The sequence below is a fragment of the Homalodisca vitripennis genome, unplaced genomic scaffold (genome assembly GCF_021130785.1).
Source record: "Homalodisca vitripennis isolate AUS2020 unplaced genomic scaffold, UT_GWSS_2.1 ScUCBcl_5369;HRSCAF=12058, whole genome shotgun sequence".
Lineage (NCBI taxonomy): Eukaryota > Metazoa > Arthropoda > Insecta > Hemiptera > Cicadellidae > Homalodisca > Homalodisca vitripennis.
The window spans coordinates 33,224-47,000 of NW_025781478.1; the positions used below are offsets into that span (position 1 = coordinate 33,224).

Sequence of the window (13,777 nt, forward strand, 5' to 3'; positions counted from 1 at the left end):
GTGTTATTTTATTTTATTTTTAGGGTAACTGTTCATGGCAAATTGTTGGATTTTGAGTTAGCTCCATGAAAAGTCATGAAATGTAATGCTGTTGAAGAATATAAACCGTTATGATTAATTAAACCTTAGACATTTATTCATTTACATATTTCTGATGAAAAGTAATGGTGTCATACATAAGTTTTTTGTAATCTAGTACAAAACACATTGTAACGGATCTGGATTTGTGGAATTATTCTGTTGGAGTGGTCAATACCATGGTCGCAGATCATGCAGCTGTCGCAATGAAAATTGAAAATTGCCTGGTAAGTACACCACCTTCACCTTCTTGGCATGTCAAGTACATTTTCAGGAAAAGAGTAGTTGGGGATGAACTTCTGCCACTTTTTCGTAGGGAGCTGGAATCTGTGGATTGCGACGAAGTGATTGTAGGTAACACACCAGTGGCTGCTTTTGATTCTCTCTAATAGAAACCTTTGTTTTTAAGTTTGATTTGGTTTATCCTCTCAACCACAAATAGGCCAAAAATGTCCAAAGTGGGGAATACAAATGTTTTTAGAGACAGGTCTTGGTATGATGATGAGCTCCGTAGGCTGAAGTCCTATGTAGTACTTCTATATGACCTCTATAAATCTGCCAAGGTACCTAACGAGGCTGACAAGTATTATAGAACTTATATAAGAGTTAATGGGTTTGTATAGAAAAAGGGTGAGTGATGCTAAAAAGAAGCACAATGTCAAGTTGATAAAGTCATCCCCTAACATTTGTAAAGCCGCTTGGGACATAATCGATATACATTGTACCAAGAAACCTGTGGATTTACCTGAATATGGGCCAGATGAATTTAATAACTTTTTTGTTGACTCGGTGGAGGAAATAATTTTAAATCTTCCAGTGGTTACTTCCAACTCAGTGGCCGCCACAGTGCATCATCATCCAGACCACCCAAGACTTGTCGACTGGAATGTGGTAAGCCCTTGTCAAATCGTTAAAATTGTCTCAAGATTTAAGAAATTCTAGGACCCAAGATGTTAATGGCGTATCCTGCTCAATTCTATAGGGAGTCATTGAGATTATTGCTAGGCCACTTTCACAGGTAATAAACGGTTTGTCTTAAGCATGGAATGTTTCCGGATAAACTGAAGGTGGCTAGAACAGTGCCAATCTACAAGAAAAGCTGTGCGGCTCAGATGTGCAACTATTGACCAATCTTGATTCTTCCAGCGATGTCTAAGGTAATTGAGACTAATAAAATATCAGCTCACCTCCTTCTTGGAAACAAATAACCTTCTAGATGGCCAGCATGGTTTCCGTATAGGCCGCTCCACAACAACTGCCCTACTCTCTTGTGGAAAGAATTTCAGACGCTTTTGAGGCCAACGAAAATACATCCCTCTCCCTCTGTGACCTTAGCAAGGCGTTCGACATTGTGCCTCATGATATCCTCCTTAGGAAGTTAAACTCACTTGGGGTCCAAGGTTTGGCTTTGAGTACTATTACCAGCTATCTCACAAATAGATCCCAGATCGTCTCTCTTGTTGGTGCGTGCTCGGCGGCCAGGGAATTGAAGCACGGGGTACCACAGGATTCCGTTCTGGGGCGCTTATTGTTCCTAATCCTGGCAAATGACTTGTATTTAAACGGATGTACACTTCTATTTGCTGATGACACTACCCTGATCTCAAGAGCTAGTGACCCTGAGGTGGTACTTAGGAAGGCTGATGAATTGCTAGGTACTGCCAAGACTTGGTTTGCAGACAATAAGCTAAAATTAAATGAAGATAAAATCCAAACCCTTCTTTGCAGCTTGAAGCGCGGAGCTGTTGGGCAGACGGGGGGTGGGGTGTAAAGCTGCTGGGGTTTTGGCTGGATTCTAGACTAAGTTGGAATGCTCATGTCTCCAAGGTATGCTCAAGACTGTCTAGAGTGGTCTGCCTGCTCCGCAAACTGAGATACAATGTAGCTGAGGAGTTTTTATTAATGGCATACCACTCCCTTTTCCACAGTCTTATAACGTACGGACTCCTCCTTTGGCGGCATTCTTCCGCTAACGGCGACATCCTGCTACTACAAATAAGGGCTGTTAGGGTGATAGCTAGTGCTGGCCACCTGGATTACTGTAGGCCCATCTTTAAGCATCTGGGAATTCTCAAAGTGCATGGCCAGTATGTCCTTGACTCCCTCCTTTACATACGGGACAACATTGATTCATTTTACAGAAGGAGCCAGATGCATGATCACCGTACTCGTGGGGCCTGCCAGCTGGATGTGCCTCGATGTAGGCTCGCTGTGACGCAGAGGAGCTTCCCTACTTCAGCTTTTAACCTTATTAATACCCTGCCGGAGTACGTGCGAAATTTTGAGCTTGGGAAGTTTAAGAAACGTCTGAGGGGCTGTTTGGTTGAGAGGCCAATCTATTCACTAAAAGAATTGGACATTGGGTTTTTTCAGCATCCACCGCCATTGTGATTTGTATATAGTTTTGTGATTTTAATTTGTATATAGATTTTGTAAAATGAAACAGTCAATCAGGTTTTACCGGTCATCGACGGAGCTACCAAGTATCAAGTAATAAGAGATTATACAAACAATAGTAAATGTTCAAAAAGGGTCTTGAGGTTCTTTATTGATGTCTGTCACTCAATATGAATTTTGTTGTACTTTACACCTATTCCAAAGAGTAGAAAGGGCGGTTTACCAGCCAAGCTGCTCAGTTCTGAGATATCCTGATTGATATTTCCTCCAGCAACAGATTTTAACATGTTCCTTTATGGACAAAAAAGTAGGAAAACGTTTGGGGGATCCAGACAACTGATATTTCCATTTTGTTCCTTAAAAATTTATTGACCTGATTCTTTGTTGAGAACGATCTATCAGCAGTACATGCCAGTAATTCTGAATTGTTTAAATAATAATAATACTTTACTAAAAAAGTCCTTGACAATTTGGGGGGGGGGGATCCGGACCCCTTTGGCTCCCCGCTGACTACGTCCTGATTATAGATCGAGAAGAAGCCTTCATCAATCTGGCTTACACCCATCTTAATCAGATGTTTCTGAAGTGATCCATGTGTCCTGTAGCATCAGGATGTCTAGCGACCGAGAAAATTGGGGAAACCGGGAATTTAATATGGAAGTCAGGAAATTTCGAAATAGAGCGGGGAAATTAATCGGTTATTCCAGCAGGGTGTCTACGGAAGTATCACAAAAGTCACGCATTATTACTTGTTTACAGATATTTTTTGTTTAAAGAATGAGTTTTATGGGATTATGAGAATAACTAGTGGTGTCAAAGCCAAATCTCGAATCTTCAAGTAAGAATCAGGTTCGAAGATCGAACGATAATCTGGTCGCGTCGTAAGTTATCAACCGATCACAAACACATTTTTTGTTGTAATGATCGAACGTAGATAACCTAATTCGAGTTTTTTTTATAATTTGCAGTTTTCTAGGTTTACGTTTGTAGATCGGCGTTACTCAAATTACCGATCGCGCAAACGTGATTATTTTGTGTATGAATAACCCTAGATATATATAACCTAATTAAACAAATTATCCTGGTTTTGTTTTGAGTTATGTATATATGACACGCATTGCCGCGAGTCAGGTGTGTAAATTTGCGGACTGCAGTAGATCGACACCTACACCGATCGGAACATGTCATACTTTATGAATGTAATCTTAGCTTGATTATCAGATTAACAAATTATAAATCGTTTCCTATATACTAAAAACTGCTTGGGCTGCTGAACACACACGCACGGTAAGGTAAGATTAATATTTTAAAAAGGGTTTTTCAATCTATGCGTATATTTCCCAGTTTAATAAGCAAAACATGCCCTAAAATATTGCTTTGTAAAGATGTTATTTTTTGTACATTACTTTTATGATGGTTGTCAAAGAAGGTCACGTCTCAGCAGTAGGTGCCCTGTCTTGTAATCATCAAATTTTCACATTACATTCTCCAGATTTCAGAAGAAACAAAAGTTTATACATCTTCGGGAACTATCTGGGGTTATTGGATAAAGGTGGTTTTGTAAAGGTCTTGACGAATTTGTGTTGATTGTTAAACCATCTATTAAGGTATCTTGAATGAAACTTATCACTGTTAATTTCAGAAGTAATGGCTACAAAATTAAGATACTCATAATTTTGATAAATGATAAATTGGGGTCAATCACTGAAAATTCAAAATTATTAGAGGAATGTTATTATCACTTGCTTCGAGAAACAGCACTCAGAAATTACATTCTGTTATGTTCCAAAAGAGAGCGTTTACGCAAGTATGTGGTGGGCAGAGACAGTCTGTTGGCCACTCTCCTTAAGGTTTAATGTCTTTACACTTCCCTAAAATGTATATTCTTGTGATATTCTTTTACAATCATATTAATTTTATTAGCTTTTTACTATTTAACTAGAGCCAATCCGTAACTTGACATTGATATATATATATATTTATAAATGGAAAAGACCCAATTGTAACATATTACAAAATGATATTGTCCATTTATGTCTGGCTGCCAGCTTTACTTCAATAGTTTATATATTTCAATTCATATGAGCTGGGGATGCTATCACAATGTAAGATCATGCGTCTCTTTAATTTCTACTGTAACAGTTAAAACGACTCTCCACTCAGTTCTGTTTTTAAGTTTGTTTATTCCATACGGTATATTACAAATAAATACAATAGATCAGCAGCTAATGGTACATGACATGGCGTGTGTGAATAAGTAGACAAAAAGTAAATTTATCTTAAATTAATTAAGACCCTTTGGATGTCTTGTACCAATTGTCCGTGCAGCTAAACACAATAATACATTGAATGCTTTTACAAAAATTCTCTCTGTCATAAGTCGTAAAGTAACTGCCAAATTGGAAAAAAAGCAATAAGTAGGCCTAGGGTTCATATTAAAAATATTCTTTCCTGAAAGTGTAGATGTGAAGAATACATATAAAGAGGTAGAACAAGTTTTCAATGAGAAAGACATAACTCAGTCCTGATTTTCTCATATTAAATTGTACATATTATTTTGCAAATATTGAAAAATGTTTACCTATGTATTACGCTGGTTTTCTTGTATATACCATTAAACAGTGTTGTCCAGAGAAATATTTCAAATCTAGTATTATGAGCGTGAACCAGGAATGTATTCGTAAACTTCAATACTCCAGTACCGAATGTCAAAGCCAAGGGAAAGTGAATCTTGCAACAAAACCCCCTTGATGAAACGGTGTGCTCGGGAAACAGGATTCGTGGCTGGAAATCACTGTGAATATTCTTCTTTTCTTTGCTATTAGCTTAACACGCTTGTTACAACTGTTGAAGATTGACTGCTGGAGTTGTTTTATTGTCTGAGAGTGGAACAACGCCAATATTACTTCATTAGACAGTTATTTTTGTTTCTAACGTATTAGTGTCAAAGTGTTTCCTCGAACATTCCAACACTTCTTCTTATAGGTTTATTTGCATAGAATACAAATATGTTCTCATTTTGCAGAGATTATGAGATCATAGACAACTCAGCTAACATTTCGTACATCTTCTCGAAAAGAAATCTTAGGTAAAAATCTAAAAGATGATCCCGTGCTAGCGCTAAATACATTTAGTAATTTCTTGGTATTTTTGCATAAAATACGCTTATAATTGAAACAATGGAATTGTAATTGGGTAAAGTATCAAGTTACATTTACACAACAAAATCTCCGGCACTAAACCCCTGGGTGAACATTATCCATATAAAATAATAAAAAGTGTTCGAATATACGACATTTCAAAGCTGAGGAGCTATGTTACAGTTAAAATGTTTTGTTTAGTCTTATACGGTCAAAGGTCAAAGGTCTTTAATGCAAACCCAGCATAGTTTGCAAAGTTTGTATGTGCCAAACAAAAATCTCATATTTACCGATTGGTCTCTGATACCCTTAATTATCAAGCACTCAGAGAAGGTTTCTTATTCAAAGCTGATATTCCACAGATAGGACAGAGTATAAGATATGCACTAGAACTGATACTTTAGTAGACTTACAGTAGGAAAGGGTACATTTAGCATCTTATCTCTGATAGTTTATACCTATTCACTATAAAAGTCGAAGATCTAATTTGTGATGTTGGATACTCTTCGGATTGTTCACATCATTTACCCAATCGTTTTGTAATTTATATGTTGTTAAACTTTAAACATAAACAATGTTTGCACTATTGGAGGTGATGAAACAAGCCAATCCCCTTTCGGATAATCAATTTTGTTCCTCTTTGTAGACTCTCAGCTGTAGTGTGTGTTTAGGGTTATCCTTTCTACCTGTAATCCGACTAACGGGATACAAATCCAACTGACAGCTATCTGTCAAAGTGTCAAAGCCTTGTTTTTGTCGTCGTGTCTCCGGTTCGATTTTTGTTTACAATTATATTTAAGCGTTCAATTGTCAATTAAAATTATAATAAATGTTATATATCTCTTCATAATTATGTCTACAAAATACGGCACTTTTGAAGACGAGTATGATGTGTTTGAAGAATTAGGAAAGTAAGTAATAGAAACTAAATATTTTATTAAGAATCATATTGTAGTTTATTGTGTGCTTGATAATTGTTCGGATATTTTAAGTCAAGTTTCTGTATAAAAACTTCAAACACGAATGAGTAAACAACTTATAAACTTCATAACTCAAAATTGTGTTTAATTTATATTAGTAGATTACTTTCTAATTTTATGATTTGAATGTGAATGCCTGTTGAATATTCAGTTAATTTATGTAGGCCTAGATTTACAGGTAATTATTTATAATAAGTCTGATTTCTCAGTCATGTATAAAAAACTACTCCAGAAACTTTAAATCCTCATAAAATATAGTAAAAAATAGTGCTGGGTAACAAAGTTAACTTAGGTTAGGCCGTGATGAATTATTGGTGTCATTACATCTGATTTTGTATATTATATGTTGTGTAAGGTTTACATACTGGGTCTTGGGAACACCACCAACATAAAATTAAACCACTTTATACCATATCTCTGCTGTAAAAGTCATTACCACCACAATTTTTAGTAAAAATATTTAAAAAAAATAACAAAAAATGAACAACAGCAGTCCTAATTTAACCTAATACCTACTTAACGTCAACGTATTAGGCGACTGGGAGGAAATTTGAAATGATCTAAAACTACATTTACAATTAATTATCAATAATTAAAACTGTAATTATATATAGTATAGTAAGTGGCCACCACCACATTCGAATCAGGGAATCAAATTATTGATTAGAAGTACCTTAACTATCAAATACAAAAAATTTCCATTGCAGTTAGTTACAATTATTGCCCTCTGTTTTAATGTATTTAATAGTTATATTGTTGAAAATTTACTAAAACAAAGGAAAATCATTTGTATGGGATATGAGCAATGGCTATGAAAACGTGTTGTTTGTGTCACAAACTGTCGGACAAATTTAACTTAAAATGTTAAAAAGTAAGGCAGAGTACCATAAAAGGACCCGGTTTTTATATTGCGTATTACAATCATCGATACTTTATAAATCGAATAACAGAACTATTCATCAATATCAATGTGTATAAAATACTAAACTAAAATCATGTTTCAAATTAATAAAAATAGTTTAAACAATAAGTAATGTCATAAATAATAAAAACCCATAACCATTAATCAAATTAAAAACTGAGACGGGTGATCGGGAAAATGTTATTTAAATAATACAGATAACTTAACTACAAAACAAACATCTTAAAACTAAGAAAGACACAATAAATCATACCTTAGTGTTATTTTGTGTAGTTTTCTAAATTTAACCATCTTATTTTGTTTAAAAGAAGTTATGTACAGAACAAATTCTGTTTAGAATGTAAAATATTTGTGCAGTTGGTGCAGATGATTTAGTTATTGTTGTAATTATTACTATTGGTTAATTATATTGATGGGTTTAATAACTAAATATCCTTTGATTAGTTTATATATAGTTGATAAAAAACCGGGTCCACTCTACCCAAGAGTAATTAAATGATACGTTTTCATTGTTACATTTAATTAATACACTTAGCCTAGATTGTTATTTTATTTTTCTTTAAATTATTACTTTTTTAGCATTAAAAACAGTTAACTTACACTTTAATATAAAAAACAGTAATTTAATTCAGTTCAACATTTTCGTTTAAGTAGTTTATATAATTATAAATTGTGACGATTTGATTGTGGTGGTGGCCCTTTAGGTATCAGTGGATTTAACGGCTGGAGTAGCCAATAAAAAGGTACACATATTTTTGGTACTAGGTCCACTCCCACAGAATATTGGATAGATACACAACATGCCACACATATGGGTTTTTTGGCTCAGCATTAACAGTTTGGTTATGTACTAAATAATGTACACATTTGTGGCACTAGGTCCACACCCACAGACTATTGGATAGATACACAACATATCCTACATTTGGGTCTCTTGGCTCAGCATTAACATTATTGTTGTGGACCAAATAATGCACATATTTGTGGCACTAGGTCCACACCCACAGACTTGGATAGATACACAACATATCCTACATTTGGGTCTCTTGGCTCAGCATTAACATTATTGTTGTGGACCAAATAATGCACATATTTGTGGCACTAGGTCCACACCCACAGACTTGGATAGATACACAACATATCCTACATTTGGGTCTCTTGGCTCAGCATTAACATTATTGTTGTGGACCAAATAATGCACATATTTGTGGCACTAGGTCCACACCCACAGACTTGGATAGATACACAACATTATCCCACATTTGGGTCTCTTGGCTCAGCATTAACATTATTGTTGTGGACCAAATAATGCACATATTTGTGGCACTAGGTCCACACCCACAGACTATTGGATAGATACACAACATATCCCACATTTGGGTCTCTTGGCTCAGCATCAACAGTTTTGTTATGGACCAAATGAGGCACAGATGTGCATCATTGAACTTTTTCTTGTCAATGATATTTTTAAGGCAAATTAAATAAAGGTCAGTTTCACTTAAGTCTAAATGATCTGTCAGCTTTTCGTCGATTGGTAAAGTTGATTTATTACAGAAGTATACAGTTATTACGCTGTAACAGGTTTACCAACTGTGGTGTGACGTTACTGATCATCAGATTCACAGAACAAGCCGTAGTCATCAGTGTAAACTAGTCCTAGTGTTTCGATGCTTAAAATAAACAAATGTATGGTGTGGGTCTACAGGTAGAATCCTAGGTGCAGTGCCTAGTCTGTCATTTTAGTGAACATATTAAAAAAAAAACAATAAAATGTTGATCCAGCTAAAAATAGATTGAATTCATTTTGAATAAACTATTCTAGTGTTTAAACTGAATTCCTTTTCTTCAGGAGAGATTGGAACCTCTACGAGATATCTAGGGAATATCCCTTGTCCTTAGTGATAGTTTCTAGAGTCTTATGTGAATGGTCATTTATAAATTTAATTTCAGAGGACATTTTGCTGTGGTCAAAAGATGTGTGAACAAGACAACGTCCAGCCAGTATGCAGGCAAGCTCATCCGCAAGAAGCGGGTCTGTCGAGGCGTTTCCCATGGAAGATATCGAGCGAGAGATCAATACTTTGAAAAAAACTTGATCACCCCAACATAATTCGATTGCACGAGGGTCTTTGATACTGGGCAAAAAACTGTTATAACTTTTACTCGAACTGTAAGTACTACTCCTATATTAATATCTTATTTATGTGGGCTATCCAGAAAGTAGATTATGTTTTGCTCCATAGCTGCTAGGGACTATCACAGCCATTTTGATGTCAGTGCATTTCTTCGTTCAGTGGCTATCTAGCCAAGCTAGTGAGAGGTACTGATGCTCCTTATTGTTTTACAATATTAGTTTAAAATGTGTGACGCATTTTAAAATCCCTTGAGTTGTGAAGTGCGTATGTAATATAGTTTTTATTGGCTAAGCTTAATAAACCAATTGAGATTTGTCACCAAATCTGTGAAGTTTATAGGAACGATGTGATTACTGAAAATGGAGTTGTGTTGTTGGCACATTAGGTTTAAAAATGGCCGAACTAATGTGCATGATTATGAACGAAGTGGAATATCCAAGCATTGTGACCAATGAAATTGGCTCTAAAGTTGATGAGAAGATTAAAGAAGACTGCCGATTCACAATAATAGAAACTTTTACTCAGTTTTCCTCAAATTTTCAAGAAGTTTATTACACGAAATTGTTTTGCAGAAGTTAGGATACCATAAATTTTGTGCATTACTATAAATTTGGTGTGACTACCTGGTTGAAGTCTCAGGTGGCAGAATTTTATAACGCTGGAGTTTCAAAACTAGCTCACTGCTATGATAAGTGCCTACATTTGTATAGGGAAAAATAGTATTTTACGATTTTTTTTTTCTTGTACTTTGTTTTTTGGTAGTATCAAAATGTAATCTATTTTCTGGAAAGCCCTCGTATTTTGAAGGTGAAGTAAAATTATCAAACTTAGTTAAGGTAGGGCTTAACTTTTTAAATTGGTTCTACACCCTTCTACCCTAAAATTTGAGGCTTTGCTGTGTAAGTCCTTAAACTTGGTGCCCAAGATGTAATGAGAATATACTGGGTGTGTCAAATAATTATATTAGACTGTCTTAGCAATTTTTTTGTTAAGTATTTTAATAGATTAATAATTGTAATTTAAACTAGCATATCACCACAGGAACTACACTTTTTTTACATATGATATATCTTTATTATTTTGACTCCGTATCTCGTCAGAAATTCTGTCTAAAAAGAAAATATGAAAAATTTAAATTTGAATTTGTGACATATCTTGTATTTGTGAATTTTAACATCTAGATTAAAGGATTCATTTGGTTTATCCCCTACAAAAGATTGTGCACATATGGAACATTTGTAATGCTGAATGTAGCTAAATGAGTTATATTATTAATTTGTTCATTAAAAATCAAACTAAAAACACACCAATAGGTAGTGGGAATTAAAATCAAAAGGAAGTGCTGATGATTGCAGGTAGACCTTGTAACTAAGACATCAGGTTTAGGGCTTTAGTTCTAAAATTTTAAATGGTTTATTAAAGTAAATTGTTAATTGTCAAAACTGACCCAAGAGAAGTCAGTGCCATCATAGACTCTTTCAAGCCTAAAATTTCAGCAGGTGAGGATGAAGTCTCAGCCAAACTCATCAAGTCTTGCAAAGCTGAACTTATTGAAACCAATAGTAGACATTATAAACCAAATCCTTCGAAGAAGGAACATTCCCATCAGGTCTCAAAACATCAAAGGTGTATCCAAAATATAAAAATGGAGAAATTACAGACATCAGCAGCTACAGGCCCATCTCACTGGTACCTACTCTCTCTAAAATCTTGGAAAAAGTCGTATTAACAAGACTACTTGATCATCTTAAAGGTAACAATCTCCTGACTCCAAGACAGCATGGATTTCTCCCAGGCAGATCAACCACCTCAGCCATTGTACAACTCGTGGAAACTGTGATAGACCACCTTGAAAACGGATCCATAGCCACCACTATATTATTGGACCTAAGCAAGGCCTTTGACTGCTTAGGGCACAGTCTGATACTGGAAAAACTACACACCCTTGGCGTAACAGGCAAAGAGGCAAAATGGTTTAACACTTACTTAACTAACCGTAAACAGATGGTTGAATTAACCTGCAAGAGTAAAAACTCGATCATCAAAGTTAAATCTAAACCATTGGAAATGAAAAGAGGTGTACCCCAGGGGTCGGTGCTTGGACCGATCCTCTTCATACTGTTAACAAATGACCTCCCTGACTTCCTGCACAACTTCTGCCAAACAGTCTCCTACGCAGATGACACGGCCCTCATTCTTGCCAACAGAAATAAAGACCAACTCGACATTCTCAGTTTCATTGCCTTTGAAATGACAAAGCAATACTGTGGCAGGAATGACTTAGCTTTGAATGAAAGGAAAACACAGCAATTAATTTTCACTGCATCCAGAAACAACTATGACCCTCTTCCACAGCTATCCATTGCTGACTCAACCAAATATCTTGGCATAACCATCGACAGCACTCTCTCATGGACATCCCACGTAGACCATCTTATTAAAAAACTGAGCAGCAGTGTATACGTCATTAGAAGAATGAACCAAATAGGTGACTCTCAAACAGCAAAGATCGCATACTTTGCCTTGTTTGAGTCGCACTTGAGGTATGGCTTGATGGCCTGGGGTGGAACAACAGCCCAGAACTTACATAGAGTGCTGGTTGTACAAAAGAGAGCGATCAGAGCCCTCACAGGTCTGAACTGTCGAGAGAGTTGCAAAGAAGCTTTTTAAGGAGCAAAAAATCCTGACTGTAGTGGCACTGTATATTCTCGAGACCATCATGCACGCTGTCACATCTAACCAAACAAGACTGGCAAACCAACACCACTACAACACCAGAAACAGACACAACTTTCTTCTGGACTCTCATCACCTCAGCCTTTACGAAAAAAAGCCCTCATACAAAGGCACTATGTTGTTCAACATGCTTCCTGACCATTTTGAAGACCCCTACCCGTAAGAAACCTGAAGACTGCTACAAAAAATTGGCTGCTGCAACAATCAATCTATTCTGTGAAGGAGTTCCTTGACTGGAGGAATAACGCAACAACAGAACATCCATAACCAATGCTTTTATATTTGCTGATGTATGTAAATAATCTGACTCTATTACTTTTCTCCAAGAAAATGTTAATAAAGAACTGTTTGATTTGATTAAGAAAATCCTTAGAAGTCCTGCCTTTACGGAAGCACATTGTAAAGTTTTATTTCTCGTTAAGTTTTCCGTGGAGATCATTTGTCTTTTGAGGATCAAAAGGTTTTACTACGAACAGAAAATATATTTACATGTAGCCCTGTTTACAGACTAATAAGGTAAGTAATGGACCCCCTGTGACACATTACTGTAATCTATTTATTTGATCCTAAAGTTGTTCACATGTAAAATACATGGATTTCTTAGAATTACGATGTTTACAGTTGGACATTCAGTATTTACTAACGATGGAGCAATTGCCAACATTGCAGAGATAAATATATATATTGAGTTTGATAACTTTAGAAAGTATCTGTAATGTCTTGTTCAAGACGACTTTACTTAACAGGGTATAAAGCTCTGCAATATTCATATCAGGAATCTACCTTAGCTAGCCTTAATCCACCACTAATAAATTCCATACTTTCTGTTAACACCAGGACGTCTATTAAAAAAATATAATTTTATTTAAGTTCAAAGCTAATTTGTATTTATTTATAAATAATGTTAAAAGAAATAACTACAAACATATAAAACAGGGCATTTTAGTTAAAATTAGCATATTTTATTGATAAGAATCTAAAAATAACTATTTAACATGCTGTTATAATTTGATCTAAATTCAAATTCATGGTACAATCTATTAAAACGGAAAAATTAAAATTATGTAAACTACTAATTATTAAAGCATTTTCTTATCTAAGGTCTTTTGTAGATAAGGTCTATCATCTTATCTTATCATCTAGGTAGACAATGGATATATTTGGCATAAGCTCCTGTTGCCTTGGAATACAGGTTGTCTAAAAATACTTCCTAGTCAACCTCAATAAGCACGGACAGTGTGCCTGCCTTTCCGAAGGCCGTTTTGTGAACTAAAAACACTCTCCAAGAGACACAATGTGTAATATTGGATATAATCGTGTTTGGCGTTTCGGTCAAAGACTATCATTCGAATATATCCGTCTACGGCGTGGGAAGGGTTAAGATATCTA

The 13,777-nt window shown here is 35.5% G+C and overlaps 1 protein-coding gene across 1 annotated transcript; it reads left to right on the top strand.

The window, feature by feature from the left end:
* The first annotated feature begins 6,290 nt into the window (after nt 1-6,290).
* On the top strand, nt 6,291-9,655 carry LOC124373342 (death-associated protein kinase 2-like). Its single transcript, XM_046831723.1, has 2 exons — nt 6,291-6,526; nt 9,468-9,655. The coding sequence occupies exons 1-2, from the start codon at nt 6,468-6,470 to the stop codon at nt 9,625-9,627; spliced, it is 219 nt and encodes a 72-aa protein (XP_046687679.1). The 5' UTR covers nt 6,291-6,467; the 3' UTR covers nt 9,628-9,655.
* Nucleotides 9,656-13,777: the final 4,122 nt, after the last annotated feature.